The 16,850-nt window shown below is 41.3% G+C and overlaps 1 protein-coding gene across 1 annotated transcript in view; it reads left to right on the forward strand.

Moving 5' to 3' along the window:
- The window catches only part of ANKRD31 (ankyrin repeat domain 31), a 196,709-nt gene that overhangs the window by 22,083 nt on the left and 157,776 nt on the right, over nucleotides 1-16,850 (forward strand). Inside the window, exon 3 of the mRNA XM_089686185.1 lies at nucleotides 14,845-14,976. Within this exon, the coding sequence (XP_089542311.1) occupies nucleotides 14,845-14,976 (132 nt within the window). The remainder of the gene's footprint in view (nucleotides 1-14,844; nucleotides 14,977-16,850) is intronic.

Consider the following 16,850-nt stretch of genomic DNA (forward strand, 5'->3'; position numbering starts at 1 on the left):
TGACAGCCTTAAAGCGGAATTAACCCCCCCCCCCCCCCCCCCCTATATTATACAACCAATGAAGTTGCTTCTGTTTGATCTGCAACTGCCATGGTGCTGCACATGTGATCAGTTATGACACCAGCCGCATGATGGTTTCATACCTCCCAACTTTCTGAAATGGAAATGAGGGGCATCTATTGGCAACAGTATGTAGTCATAGGACACGCCCCCCTTAAAGAAGAATTACTCACACAAAAAATTGTTGGTTAAACCCATAAGTAATTTTTTTACCACTACTATTCCTTTCTATTGGCTTTGGAAATATCCAAATGCAGCAATTTAGAAATTGGATGAAAGGTTTAGCACTGTAAAATACTTTTTGATATATAAATAGTGCATTTTACATAAAACTATATAGATCAGACCAAAATGAGGGACAAATGAGGAGGAATGAGGGGCAGAGGGACTTTGTTCCAAATGAGGGACAGTCCCTTGAAATGAGGGACAGTTGGAGCCTATGTGATATGACAGTTTGGAGGAGGACAAAAGCAAATGTGACAGTTAGCAATCCTGGCATTCCAGGAATGTAACTGGGTTGCAGGAAAGAAAATAGCTTGATTTCCCCCATCAACACAGCAATTGTTGATAGGGGAATCCCTCCCACAGAGCCATTGTGGCTGTAATAGCCACTAGCAATAATTGCATGTAAAATTCGCCAGGCTGCTTTTACCCAAGATTATTATTAATATTATTATAATACAGTATTTATATAGCGCCAACAGTTCGCTCAGCGCTGTACATTACAATGGGAGACAATACATGAGACAGTACAATAACAATACAGTGCGATACACGAGGGGTTAGAGGGCCCTGCTCCTTGGAGCTTACAATCTAGGAGGGAGGGGATAGTGATACAGGAGGAAAAGCTGTAGGGGATGGAGTGGTAGAAAGAGTGGAGGAGATCGGCAATTAGCAGAGGGCGGGGTAGGCTTCCCTGAAGAGGTGGGTTTTCAGGATGCGCCTAAAGGAGAGGAGAGTAGGTGATAGTCTGATGGATTGGGGTAGGGAGTTCCAGAGGATGGGTGATGCCCTGGAGAAGTCTTGGAGGCGGGCATGGGAGGAGGAGACCAGGGAACTAGAGAGAAGGAGGTCTCGATGATCGATCTATCAACTTGGGTACATTCAGCTTGCCCATACATGGTTTGAATTTGAACTGTCTATGGTCTGCTGTACCTGCCATCAGAATACAGAGATCAGCGATGTAACTTAATGCATGCAGCGCTGATAGAGCGGCTGTTTTACTAAAGCAGATTGATAGATCTACTTCTGTTCAACCACCGTGGCCTTACATGGATTGAAATTCAGCCAGTCCCTGCTGAACCAGACACATTTCGATCTGTGTATGGCCAGCTTTAGTTTAGTAGAGGACTTTAGTTCCATGGGAAAAACCCCAATCAATGTGTGTTGTGTGAATTGCGAAATCTGAGATGACACAATGATTTCTTATATAAAAAGGAACTTTATTATGTAAGCACTTTGCATAGCTTACAAACGCATTTTACCTTTTAAGTGCATTTCATAGCTGCTTAGGCTACTTCATTATGTATGATGCATCAAACAATAAGTGGAACACTGTGGTTTTAGCAGACTGCGCAGAATGAGGAAAAGTACCAAAAGTACACTTATCCTTTTTATTAAAGCATAAATAAATCTGACCAACATATACTGAAAACATTATTTAATTCCTCTTTAATACTCAGCGCAAACTTCCCCATCCATCCATGTCTCGATGCTTTATTTTGTTGAGAAATCACTGTGAAGGATATCTAGCATTTCCTACTGTGGCCATCTTGAGTAAGGGAAGATGATTCATTTAACAGTTACTTCCTGGAATCCATCTGCTCTTAGTTTAGGCATGCAGGCAGGAGGGTGTGCTTAGCTGACAAATCCCCTCCTCCCCTGCTCCAGATGAAAGCAAAAAAAAATGCCCAGAGAAGACTCATGGGATGTATGACATAACGTGGCCTAGGCCAGAAACCAGAAACCAACTAAAGAAATGTAACAAAAAAAAGTTTAAAACAAGTAAATATAATGTTCCTTTCAATCTAATTACTAAAAATAAATCAAAAATACTTTAAAATAATTGTTGATTGAGAGAGTTTAGTTCTGCTTTAAAAACTATTATTTTATAACTTACAGTTAGTTTTGTAATACCCTTTGAAATATAGCATTGCTATGAAATTATTTAATGTCTAGCATTTAGGTGCTTTTTAAAAAAAATCAGAAAAAGTAAAGTCGGTAACCATGATACTGGTCGCTGTGGGGTGTGTTTGTAACAATAGATGCTTGAAATACCGTATCTGAATTTGTGGAACTTTTGCAGGCGCCAAAACTCAGAATACAGTCTGTGTGTTGGGTGTACTGAACTGCAAGATATGTCATCTAAGGTGTGTTTTTCATCTCAGCATCACTGCACACAATTGGATACAAAAGGTAAGACTGTGAAGCTCTGAAATATGAATATACCCACTTAAAAGGAGCAGTTAAGACATCTGAAAGTTGATGTCACCCTTACCATTCAATTGTTCAGCACTGTACCTTAATGCAGTGCCAATGCCACTTCTATAATTTTATTGTACGGTTACCGTATTTTTCGCTCCATAAGACGCACCTGACCATAAGACGCACCTAGGTTTTAGAGGCAGAAAACAGGAAAAAAAAATTCTGAACTAATGGACTGCAGACATAGTACAGGAGATGACCAGAGACTGCGGACACAGTACAGGAGATGACCAGAGACTGCGGCCACAGTACAGGAGATGACCAGAGACTGCGGACACAGTACAGGAGATGACCAGAGACTGCGGACACAGTACAGGGATGACCAGAGACTGCGGACAGCACAGGGATGACCAGAGACTGGATAGTACAGGGGATGACTGCTGACCTTTGGGGAGGGGGGGGAGCGGGTACCTGAATTTGACAGATACCCACTCCCACTTCCGCGGAGTTGTTCTTTCATCTTACCTGTTCCTCTATCCAGCCGCGCGCTGTCTTCCCGGCTTCTGTAATGGCGCTCGGCATGACAGCCGGGTGCCCAGTGCGCATGAGCGCGAAGCACTTGCGCTTTGTGATTGGTCCGGCGGCTTCTGGGATCTGTCATGTGTCCCAGGTGCCGCCTTACCATTCACAAAAAGCACCGCTTCCTGCGCATGCGCACTTGGCACCCGGCTGTCATGCCCACACTACAGAAGCCGGGAAGACCGCGCCGCTGGATAGAGGAACGGGTAAGATGAAAGAACAACTCCACGGAAGTGGGAGCGGGTATCTGTCAAATTCAGGTACCCGCTCCCCCCCCTCCCCAAAGGTCAGCAGTCATCTCTATAAGGTCCCGCTGTAGAGCTGAGCGGCCGGCCTGGTATTCTGACACGGCGGCAGTGGAAATACCAGACCGGCAGCTCCATATTTCGCTCCATAAGACGCACTGACATTTTCCCCCCCTTTTTGGGGGGAAAAAAGTGCGTCTTATGGTGCGAAAAATACGGTAACTTTTTGGGTTTAATTCTGTTTTTCCTATTTCAAATATCCTTTATAGGATTATATTTTTCCATTCAAAACTGTGCTCAGTTATTAGTTCTCACTTTTCTTATATATTGCTAAAAAAAAATAAATAAAGGAACACTTTTTAATCACTTGCCATCCTGAGGATTTACCTCCCTTCATGACCAGGCCTTTTTTTGCTATTCGGCGCTGCACTATTTCAACTGGTAATTGCGCGGTTTGCAATGCTGTACCCAAACAAAATTTACATTCTATTTTTCACACAAATAGAGCTTTCTTTCAGTGGTATTTGATCATCTGTGTTCTTTTTATTTTTTATAAACAAAAAAAGACCGAAAATTTTGAAAAAATACTATATTTTTTACTTTCGGCTATAAAAAATATATAGTAAACTCAAAGTTAGTCATAAATTTAGGCCAAAATGTATTCGGCTCCATGTTTTTGGTAAAAAAGAATCCCAATAAGTGTATATTGATTGCGTTGTGTGAAAGTTATAGCGTCTACAAACTATATTATAGATCAGTGTTTCTCAGCCTTTTTTCAGTCAAGGCACCCGTTAAAATTATGGACAGTCCTGAGGCACCCTTTAAAATTATGCACAGTCTTGAGGCAGCCCATTCTAAAATGGGGTGCCTCATGGCTGTCCATAATTTTAAAAGGGCACCCCATTCTAAAATGGGAAAAACTATTCTAATAGTTTTATATAACACAGCAACATCCACACATGTAGGACATCCAACATTAGAGTTGATTTATTCTTCCAAAGCAAATACACTTTTGCACACTGGTACAGACTAGTATTCCAGTGTTTCTCTTCTCCCTCAGTTTTTCTCCGTCACCGAGCTAATGTGACCCCAGAGTTGATGGAGAGGGGCAGAGGAGGGTAAAACTAGGATGCTGTGCAGGCAGCTGACATCCTCTTTATCAACTGACGATGTCATTGGTTGTCAGGATGCTGGTGGCTAGAAGGTCATAATGGTGCACAATGAAAACCTGTGGCTTTGCATAACTAAAAGGTAGGCTTGTTCCGCCCGCTGGCTTGTATACAAGTTTTGGGCAATTTCTAGACATTTTGCCAGGGCACCCCTGAAGAAACCTCAAGGCACCCCGGTTCAGAAAGGCTGATATAGATACTGCAATTTATGCCATTTTTTGCTATACAGCACTGCGCTAGTTTGACTGACAATTGCGTGGTCATGCAATGCTGTACAAAAATTAGATTTATGTCCTTTTTTTCACACAAATAGAGATTTCTTTCGGTGGTATTTGATCACCTGCGTGCTTGTTATTTTTTTCGCTCTAAACAAGAAAGACCGAAAAATATTCTGCTACATGTTTTTGGTAAAAAAAAATCCCAATAAGTGTATATTGATTGCTTTGTGTGAAAGTTATAGCACATACAAACTATGGTATAGATAATGGAATTTACATAGCTTTTACTTTCTGACTACCTATCCTATTTCTTGAGGTGTTTCAAACACCCCCAAATGACCCCTTTTCGGAAAGTAGACACCCTAAGCTATCTGCTGAGAGGCATATTGAGTCCATGGAAGATGTATTTTTTTTCCACAAGTTTTTGGAATATGACATTTTTTTTTTTTCTTTTTTTACACAAAGTTGTCACTTAAATGATATATTGCTCACAAAAGCCATGGGTATATGTAGAATTACACCCCAAAATACATTCTGCTACATCTACCGAGTATGGGGATACATTTGGGAGCCTAGCCACATACAGGAGCCTGAAATCCAATGACCACTTTGAAAGCCTGAAGGTGCGTAACTTCCTCATTTCACTTCCTCACCACCTATCACAGTTTCGGAGGCTCTGAAATGCCAGGATAGCTCCAAACTCCCCCAAATGACCCCTTTTTGGAAAGTAGCCACCCCAAGGAGATCTGCAAAATACTCACAATGCTTCTTATCAAATTCTTTGCGGTGTCTACTTTCCAAAAAGGGGTCATTTGGGGGGAGTTTGTGCCATCTTGGTATGTCAGGGCCTCTGAAACTGTGATAGATAGGAAGTGTAATGAGGAAATAAAGCTCTTTAAAGCCCGAAGGTGCTATTTTGGATTTTGGGGTCCTGTACTTGGCTAGACTGCCAAAAAGTCTCTCACATGTGGTATCCCCATACTCAGGAGAAGTAGCAAAATGTATTTTGGGGAGTAATTCCACATATATCCATGGTATGTGTGAGCAATAAATAATTTAAATGACAACTTTGTGTAAAAAAAAAATATTTTTTTTTGTCCTTTTCCAAAAACTTGTGATAAAAAAATAAATTCTTCTATTGACTCAACATGCCTCTCAGCAAATAGTTTGGGGTGTCTAGATTCCAAAAAGGGGTCATTTTGGGGGGTGGAGCATTTTATGCCCAGCATTAGAAGTTTATGCCACACATCACTAGCTCTTGAAGAAAATCAGTATTTTTGCTATGAAATTACTTTGAACCCCCAAATATTATATATTTTTAAAGCAGACACCCTAGTGAGTAAAATGGTGGGTGCTGCAATTTTTTATGTCACATAGTACTCGTGTATCGATTTTTCAAATGCAAATATTTTGAAAAAAATACACTTTTTTACTTATAATGCACAAAAACACAATGTATTGGCCAATTATTTGGTAACTTATAAAATATGATGCTATGCTGAGTATATAGATACCAAATATGATATGCTTTAAAACTGTGCATGCCCCGTGCAATGGTGACAAACTGCATACATTTTTAATATCCATAGGCAACGCTTTAAAAGCCTTTACAAGCTACCATTTTAGATTTACAGAAGAGGTCTAGTGCTAGAATTACTGCCCTTGATCTGATGTTCGTGGCAATACCTCACATAGTTTTTTAATTATTTTACACTGTCCCTTTCATTTTTTTTTTTTTTTACTTTTAATGCTATCAAAGGGAATGCAAATATTCCCTATAACTTCAATGGGCATTGTCATATATTCTTTTTTGAGAAATCTAGGGTCTATCAGACTCTAGATAATGTAAGGGTAGAGGAAATATCTAATCTCACCTAGATCGGTATGATCAGATGCTTTCCCAATTTACAGATAGCACTGTTTATATCCTGTGAAACCGAAGTGATGAAATGCTTGTAGCTTCTGATTTCTTAGAGATGATTGGCATCATTACGGTCTCCAATCAGCTTTATGGTCAGTTGCCAGAAACACCAGCTGCATTCTCAGGTTCCCCTGATGGCAAGGGACTGCCCAAGAAGGCCGTGGAAGGCAGCGGGGGAGGGGGCATCTTCTCCCGCTGCTTGTAAAAGCAATCCTGCAGGTAATTAGCCACTAGGATTGCTTTTAAATGAAAGCCCATCACCGGCTGAAAAAAACAATACCAAGATGATGCCTGCAGCTGCACTACAGTGATCAGCACACAATCTGTACACTGTACGAATGACATTGGTAACAGGGCAGTGAAGGGGTTAACTGGGGGGGCAAACAAGAGTTTAAATGTGTCCTAGAGTGTTCTAAGTGAATTTATGTAGTGCTTTTACTCACAGTTCTGTTGATTCTTCTCTCTCTGGGACGGAATGTGCCCAGAGTGAGAAGATGTCATCACTTCCTGTACCTGTGCATCTGTCAACACAGGACAGGATAGGACAGGGATCGATCATCCAACTTGGACCGGTCATCACTGGCCTAAATCAGATGATTGATCCCACGGAGATCAAATCATGGCACCCACGGGCCGGCTGGGTGTGCATCCCCCGGTCCGCGAAAACCGTGGGAGCACGAATCACGTGTATATATACATGATTCTGCGCACAGGTGCCGCCCTGTAGCAGTATATATGCTATAGGGTGGTCCTTAAGCAGTTAATCACAGTATAGCATCAAGTCATTTAAACTTCTGGAATATTGTTCTGGTCAGTTAAGTAGCAGAGGGGGTTGCTAATCAGTTTCAGCTGCTTTGGTGTTAATGAAATTAACAAGTGCACTAGATGGGCAACAATGAGATGACCCCCAACAAAGGAATGGTTAGAACTGCAAAGCTCTACAAAATGACCTCCAACAGGCCACTGGTGTGAATGTCTCTGACCAAACAATCAAACCGATTTCATGAGGGTGGCCTGAGGGCCCGACGTCCTCTGGTGGGCCCTGTGCTCACTGCCCGGCACCATAGAGCTCGATAGGCATTTGCCACTGAACATCAGAATTGGCAGGTCCGCCACTTGTGCCCTGTGCTTTTCACAGATGGGAGCAGGTTCACCCTGAGCACATGTGACCGGTGTAAAAGGGTCTGGAGAAGCTGTGGATAACATTATGCTGCCTGTAACATCGTTCAGCATGACCGTTTTTGTGGTGGGTCAGTGATGGTCTGGGGAGGCATATCCATGGAGGGACGCACTTTAGGTATTGCAATTAAATCCTTGGACCCATTGTCAGACCCTACACTCGTGCAGTGGGTCCTGGGTTCCTCCTGGTGCACAACAATGCCCGGCTTCATGTGGCAAGAGTTTGCAGACAGTTCCTGGAGGATGAAGGAATTGATACCATTGAATGGCCCCCACGCTCGCCTGACCTAAATCTAATAGAACACCTCTGGGATATCATGTTTCAATCCATGTGATGCTGCCAGATTGCACCTCAGACTGTCCAGGAGCTCAGTGATGGCCCGGTCCAGATCTGGGAGGAAATACCACAGGATACCATCCATCATCTCATTAGGAGCATGCCCCGACGTTGTCAGGCATGCATACAAGCACATGGAGGCCATACAAACTACTGAGTACCATTTTGAGTTGCTGCAATGAAATTTCAGCAAAATGGACTAGCCTGCTACATCATTTTTTTCACTTTGATTTTCGTAGTGTCTTTGAATTCAGTCCTCCGTACATTGATCATTTTTATTTCCATCAAACGATGGGGCATCCTTACGTTCCTAACACATTACCCAGTCCATATCAGTATAGATATCCAGCATGATATTTTCCCCCATTGAGATCTGATGTGTTTTCAAGGTGTTCCGTTAATTATTTTGAGCAGTGTATAAAGAACACAGTGGCATACCTAGGGGGGTGTAGGAGGTGCATCCAGCACCTAGCATTGTAGTTCTAAGGATGTCACAGCCAGCTGATCAACAACATATCACTTTCACTGGTTTGTGTTGAGCTACTCAGGCTACTTACAGTACAAAGTGTGACTTCACAGCTTATCGGAACTTGAATCATTCTGCTGCTTCTGTCCACTCCATAGCTGCAGCCACCTTTGCTTAGATTCGTGTGAAATGTTTTTTTTTTTTGTGATAGGTTCACTTTAACATTATCTATAACACATACTAAATATTACCTATAGAAGCCTGCTGCTAATTCCTTTGTTATTCTTTTGATTGTAATTTCACCTAAAGCCAATGATGAGTAAGGTCATGTTTAAAAGAATTCACAGCAGCACATGGAACATGCACCTTCCAGTTTATTGATTATTAGCCACTTGACCTTCGGAGGATATACCCCCCTTCCTGACCAGGCCATTTTTTGCTATTTCAACTGGTAATTGCATGGTAGTGCAACGCTGTACCCAAATGAAATTGATGTCCTTTTTTTCACACAAATAAAGCTTTTTTTTAGTGGTATTATATCTGGGCTGCTTCTACTATCTTGGCATTTCAGGACCAACATTAGAAGCTTATGCCACACATCACCCACTCTTTTAACCACTTGGAGAACAAGCCTTTTCTGACACTTTTTGTTTACATGAAAAAATATTTTTTGCTAAAAATTTTTTTGAAGCTCCAAACATTATATATTTTTTTTAATTCAATTGCCGTAGAGAATAAAATGGTGGGAGTTGTAAGTGTCACACAGAACACAGCGATTTTTAAAATGCAAATTTTTTTGAAAATATACACTTTTGACTCTTAAAGCACAAAACCACAATATATTGTCCAATTGTTTGATAAAATATAAAAGATGATGTTACACCAAGTAAATGGATATGAAACATGACATGCTTTAAACATGCGCACGCCCGTGCAACAGCGACAAACTATGTAAATTTTTAATATTGATAGGCAACATTTTAAAAGCTTTTACAGGTTACCACTTTATATTTATACAGGAGGCCTAGTGCTAGATTTACTTCCCTCAATCTGACATTTGCGGTGATACCTCACATGCATGGTGCAATCTCTGTTTACATACTGACATGGGACCAATGCTTGAGTTTGTCTTTGCGTGCGAGCATGGAAAGGGAGGGGGGAATCACTTTTATTGTTATTACAGGGATGTAAATATCCCCTGTAATAGGAATAGGCAATGACAGGTACTCTTTTCTGAAAAATCTGGGGTCTATTAGACTCTAGATCTCTCCTCTGCCTTTAAAGCATCTGATCACACCAAAATCTGTGTGATCAGATGCTTTTCCAATTAAAAAATGGTGCTGTTAATATCCAGCAAAACGGAAATTATCAAATGCTTGTAACTCCCAGTTTTTTAGACCATAGAGATGATTGGAGCTATTCTGGTCTCCGATCAGCTCTATGGTCACCCAGCGGAACTGCCAGCTACATTCTCGGATTCCCCTGTGGGACCGGAAAGCCCAAGAAAACTGTGGACGGCGGCGGGAGGGGGGGGCGAACATCCCCTCCTGCTGCTTGTAAAAATAATCCAGCAGTTGATTAGCTGCTAAAATTGCTTTTACATGAAAGCCGGCCACCAGCTGAAAAAAACGATACCAGGGTGATGTCTGTAGCTGCAGGCATCATCCTGGTATAACTACTCAAATGCAATGGTATTTTAGCAGCTGCTCTCTTGATCCGATGCATGGATTTGGCAGAAATCTTCCTCAATGTGTCTTTATCTGCACGAACCCGTCTGTGCTCCGAATCAGCCACAAATCTCTTAATAGTGCGATGATCACGCTTACGTTTTCGTGAAATATCTAATGTTTTCATACCTCGTCTATTGAACTCTTTTCGGCAGCAGAGAGATCCTTTTTCTTCCCCATAATGCTTGAAAATGGTGCTCTGCTTAATAATGTGGAACACCCTCCTTTAGTAGTTTTTCCTTAAATTGGGCTCACCTGCCAATCTAATTATCACAAGTGTCCAAGATTGTTTTCAGTGATCAAAAGAGCCCTGACACACAATGCCATCCATGAGTTAAACTGAAAAACAAAATATTTAATCTTTATGACACTTATATAGAATTTGCATAATAATTAGGAACAGGGTATATATGCAACAGAAAAGAACATGGGCAGATGATAAATCGGGTCTGTGGACCAATATGATAGCAATTAATTCATTTTTGTAATGTCCATGTTGAGGGTAGGCCAAATAAAGCGAATTGTCTGGCAAGAGCTGAATTTGGGTGGGTGGTGATGTATTGTTGTGCATATAAATTACTTTGGCCCACAATCAATTGATACAAATCTTTCAGGAAAAACAGAGGAGCAGCTAAACGTTTGTGCTGGCAGCGAACGGTGCTGATCCTGCTAACACTGCATTTTTGGGGACACTATACAAACGAGGCACTAGTATAGATCTGTTTGTGATCAGTATATTGATCCGTACAAACACTATACTAGTAGTGGTGGCGATCAGCGGCCTATAGCGTGAGTGCAATAGTGTGTGGGCAATCTAATGCTAGTTGACCCTGGCTGGGAGGGGCACTAACAGATGCTATCTAATGTCGCTAGTGGCAGTAATACTGCGATCAGTGAACAATTCTTTATACTAACACAGTACTAATGGCACTGGCTGGGTGACGGGGTGATCAAAGGGTTAAATGTGCTAATCTAATGTGTGTGTGTGTGTGTAAAATGTAGTGCTTTTAGTGTGGTGTTCTCTCTTCTCTCCCTGGTCTGACGGGGGTGCAGCAGGGGTGCGCAGGTGCATGCTCCAAACAGAAAGCTACATAAGGGTATGTCACTTTGCCCAGAGCTGCCTCTCGCCCTAACATTGCGGGTAGGCAGTCAGCAAGTGGTTAAAAAACCCTTAAAAATGTTTTTTTAATTCTCAATACAGTATTTTGTTATTTTGTTAACATTTTGTAAAATCTTTATTTAAATACTTTTATCAGAGTTGTACAATATATTAAAATAGTAACATTGTACTACTCTGGGGGGGGGGGTTAAATCAGGGATTTTTCTTTTTTTTAAACACTTTGCTTTGCAGGAGCAATGAAGATTATTGCTCCTGCAATGCAAAGCTTACTTTGAACTGTTACGAATGGGTTAAGGTCATGACAGTTCAAAATAATAGTGATCTGTGATTGGCTATGGCTACATGGTACAGGGTGCTTTGATTGACCCCATGTACCATGTGAGGGCTGTGGGACAATCACAGCTCACCAGGAAAAGAAGCAGAGATGTTATAAATCAGATTGATTCATAACAGCTTTGCTAACATTGTGATCATGTGATTGCATAGCGATTACATGACAACCGAGTCCTGTTCACTGGGTTCTTCATTCCATGGCACCCCGTGTTGCTACAGCCAGAGCTTTGCCTGAAGCTGCTGCCCGTCCACAATATATTGCGGAAGGGCGATCGGCAAGCGGGTAATATCCATACTAATGTCCATAAATATGTGTTGCTTCCCAAATAATACTTAAAGGTAATGTATAATATATATGTATTTTATTGCATAAGAATAATACCCTGCTGGTGTACACATTTACCCACACATTTCTAATTGCTCTGCTAAGGTGCGTACACATGGACCAAAAATCGTCCACAAATGGTCGGTTCGGTAGGAACCAGACAACTTTTGACCAATGTGTACAGCTCCCAGTCTGACAGAGGCCAATCTCACGATTGGCTTCTGTAGCGCAAGCATGCTAAAAAAAACAGCATCCGATCAGCGCTTGCAGCCGATGGCTGCGAGCACTGATTACTGTCAGAACACAATGGGTCATTGGAGAGATCACTGCACTAACATCGGTCTAAAAGTTTTTTTTTTTTCGTTCAGCCTGCTGGATTAAACAAAAAAAACCTTCCCATGTGTACCCAGCATTAGTCTTTTGCTTACAGTAACAGTAGCACAAGCTCTAATTTACATGCACAACTGAGACCCGATGCACATATATCTGAATTGGATATATTTTGAACCGCATCCAATTTGTGTGAAATGTGAACCAAAATCTTTTTTATGGAGCCGGTTCACACATGTGCAGGCCAGCCTCAGGGCGATTTAAAAAAAAGAGTCTAGTACAATTTTCAGCCCAGTACAGGTGCGATTACCAATGTCATGCACTTTAACCGCATGCCGCCCAGCCACTGTACATATACGGCGGCAGGACGGCACTCACAGGCAAAACCACGTTTTAAGACGTGTGTTTTGTAAACAAATAGGGGGCGCGCGCGAGGCGCGCCGCCGCCCTATTTGTCCCGCGGTTCTCTGCTGCAGATGTCAGTCGCCGGGTCACAGCTGCTCCTTAGCGGCTATGTCCCGGCGATCGGCGGCAAACATTGACAGAGAGCACAGCTGCAGTAGCTGTGCTGTCTGTCACTTCCCTGACAGCTCAAGGATGAGCTGATCGAGAAAGAACAGTTTTTCTTTCTCGATCAGCCTTGTCCCGCCCAGTACACACCCCTGCCCCCTAGTAAAACACTCCCCTCACTCCTATAACCCTTCCCTGCTAAATAAAGTTAACCCCTTCCTCCCCATTGCCATTAGTACAGTGTCAGTTTTTGTTTTTTTTGCACTGATCACTGTATTAGTGTTTTTGGGGATGTCAGTGACCCCAAGTCAGTACCCCCCAATGTCAAAATGTCCACCGCAGTCCCGCAGTCCCGCCATAAGTCGCTGCCATAAGTCCCTGATCGCCGCCATAATTCGCTGATCGCCGCCATTATCAGTATAAAAAAACCCCTAAAAATCCCAGTATCTTTCCTGCCATTTGTAAACGCTATAACTTTCACATAAACCAATTATTTTACACGTATTGGGTTTTTTTTTAGCAAAGACATGTCGCAGAATACATTTTGGCAGAAATTTATGACTAAATTTGATTTTTGCATTTTTTTTTTTTTACTGTTTTATAGCAAAAAGTCCAAAATATTGTTTTTTTTCCTCAAAATTGTCAGCCTTTTTTTTTATAGCGCAAAAAATAAAAACCACACAGGCAATCAAATACCACCGAAAGAAAGCTCAATTTGTGGGGAAAAAAAAGATGTAAATTTCATTTATGTACCATATTGCATGACCGCGCAATTGTCCTTTAAACTAGCGCAGCGCTGTATAGCAGAAAAATGGCGTAAATTGCAGTATTTATACCATAGTTTGTAAACGCTATAACTTCCACAAAAAGCAATCAATATACACTTATTGGGATTTTTTTTACCAAAAACATGTAGCAGAATACATTTTGGCCTAAATTTATAACCAACTTTGAGTTTACTATATATTTTTTATAGCTGAAAATAAAAAATATTGTTTTTCTTCAAAATTTTTGGCCTTTTTTTGTTTATAGTGTGAAAAATAAAAAGCGCACAGATGATCAAATACCACTGAAAGAAAGCTCTATTTGTGTGAAAAAAAGGACGTAAATTTCGTTTGGGTGCAGCATTGCATGACCACGCAATTATCAGTTGAATTAGTGCAGCGCCAAGTAGCAAAAAGAGGCCTGGTCATTAAGGGGGGTAAATCCTCAGGAGCTCAAGTGGTTAACAATTCACATTGGAAACGCATCTAAACCGCTGAACGACACTGCAGCGGACTCCGGAGGCTGAGGGAATCAGAATAGTTCATCTCTGCCTGCTCTGTTCAGACAGCTCCATATGGACTTTCATTTAGGAACAAAGGCTTGGGAAGTTAGCAAGTATAATAACTAACTTTCTGGATAGCAGAGTGTTAAAGTGGTTCTAAAGGCAGAAGGTTTTTTCTACTTTAATGTATTTCTTTACCTTAATGATTTTCTGCGGCCTATTTGCAACCAATTCCTGTCTACATATATGCAGTTTATGCATGGCATTTCTCAAGACAAGTTTCCTGATGGTGACAACTGTGAATCATGCCCGTGTAATTTACAGTATGTTGAAATGGCCACTTGTGTTCTCTGTCGGAAGCAAGTGTGACGAGAGATCAGGACAGAGCATAGTCACCCGAATACAGGAGGTGCCTGAACATAGACCTTTATGGCAGGATAAACAATTACTGTGTATGCATACATAAAGCTGCAGATTTAGGAAGATTGAAAAATCCCTTTTCAACTGACATTACCATGTTAGGGTATATGAGATTTTAGTAACTGGGTTTACTATAAAAATGTTCAGGTATAATTGTTTGCCTCTTATTGTTTTATTTATCTGATATTCACTAAATAAAATTTCTCCTTTAAAGCCTCAAGGAGTATACACAAAAGGAACTTTGTGGGTGAGACCCAACTCCATAGAGCAGCTAGGAGAAGAAATTTGGCTCTAGTCACTGCACTCATTGAAGCTGGAATCAACATAAATCAGAATGACTATGCAGGTCTGATGAGAATTTCTTTATTGGATGAATCCCGGAGCAAATAATATTAGTTAAATATTAATCACTATATGAATTGTTAGCCTAAGAGTATGTTACAAATAATGCTGGATAACAATACACAACCTGCTTGCTGGATGAAAGCAATCAAACAGATTCCTCTGTCCATGCTATACAGTGCAGATGGAATAATCTCCTGCTGTGGCTATTGTTTTTCCTAGCAGGCAACAGAGGCTGTCAGAATACCCGAATAGGGGCTGCATCTGAATGCCGGAGCTGTTTAGCCAGCATTTTTCCACCTGGCTGCTTTGAATTTTCAATTGAAGGATGCAGGGCAGGAGGGGTTCAGAAACCCACTCAGTGTTTATCAGGAATCCTATGAAATTTGCATAGTGTATGGCCAGCTATGGACCTGGAACTGATCATCACACAGATTTGTAACTGGCTACTGAGACATTGGGGGAATCGGCTAAAGTGTTTCAGTTTACGACAACAGAGTCAAAAACCGCATCTAATTGTTTAAAAACGTATACAACTCCAATGCCTAAAAAGATAGGTGCTAGAATTTTGTACAGATAGGAAAAGTACAGCTGTGTTTATCTGCTTAACAGAGAAGCTGTTAGGTAAATTCAGTTTGGCATTCTGCTTAACAGATTGCTGCAATTGATTAGTCAGATCTGTACATGATGCTTTGGTGCTGTTTGAGTTTGTCTTGAGCCCCCCCTGCCTTCTGGAAGCTATGATAGCCTTCCGGAACATAGGCTGGAATTAGGCAAATGAACAGCATGATTATGGATACAGCCCTGGCCAATTACAGGGGAAGGTGGCACCATTGCATGCTGAAGTGGTATTTATGTTCTGTGAGCACATAGGCTTGGGGTCTTTCCTGGAAAGATTGCATCAAGCCAGGCTGGAGGCAGGCTTGCCTCACCTGACACCTGCTGCCATGTGGCCTCAGGTGCTTGACCAGAGGGCCTGAAGTGAGAGAGAGAGACCCTGGTTCTACAGTACGCTGACTGAGGGGAGCTGCCTGCCAAAGATCTGTCTGGTATCACTGGAGGGTGTCATTTGGAACATTGTAAGGAGGTTACCATTCTGTCCTTGGGCATTGTGAGTACAGACACTGAGAGATCTTGAGGACTTTGTGTGCTTTGCTACCCCTGTGATGCTTATAGTCAGCATGGGTCTGAGAAAAGGGAACACTGGCTAGTGTTCTGAAGAGCTTGTCCAATTGTTGCTACTGCACAGGACTTTGCTCAATTTCTGTTACTTTTGGACTGCCACAGTCTGCTGTAACTGGCTTGTACCTGAGGAGCTCTTCCTTGCTACTACTGTTAAAGAGACTATGCTCACTCCTAACTTGTTGCTATTACCAAAGAGAAGTCTGCCGAACAATTTCAGAATAATGTTTCGCAATGTAAAATTGAAAAGACTTCACATATATCATCTAAGTACATAATACCATCAAAAGATTCAGAAAATCTGAAGCAATCGCTTGGAATTGGAATTGAAGTTTTGAGGTTATTAGTTTGTTAAAAGTTGCTGTTTTCTTTTTTGTAATAGAGTGGTGAACTAATTAAAAACATGTAATTCTCTAAGTAAGAGAAGAAGGCAAGCTGGTATAGAGAACATTGATGTAAGTAGGAGAGGGAAAATATTTTCATGTTACTTTGTAATAAATGGTGTTGAGCCATTTTTGGTGACAATCTGTTGCTGAAAGAGAATTAAAAATATATTTTTTAGACAAAAATTTTGTGGAAGGATTTAAACCCCTGTGAGCTTTTTTTTTGCTGTCTGCCTTCCATTAAAATCAAAGAAAGCGTAAAAGAACTACAAAACATTAAAACTTTCAACAATCATATTCTTTGAACAGATGT

The sequence above is a fragment of the Staurois parvus genome, unplaced genomic scaffold (assembly GCF_062004578.1).
Source record: "Staurois parvus isolate SC_StPar_1 unplaced genomic scaffold, SC_StPar_1.0 ptg000392l, whole genome shotgun sequence".
In the NCBI taxonomy this organism is placed as follows: domain Eukaryota; kingdom Metazoa; phylum Chordata; class Amphibia; order Anura; family Ranidae; genus Staurois; species Staurois parvus.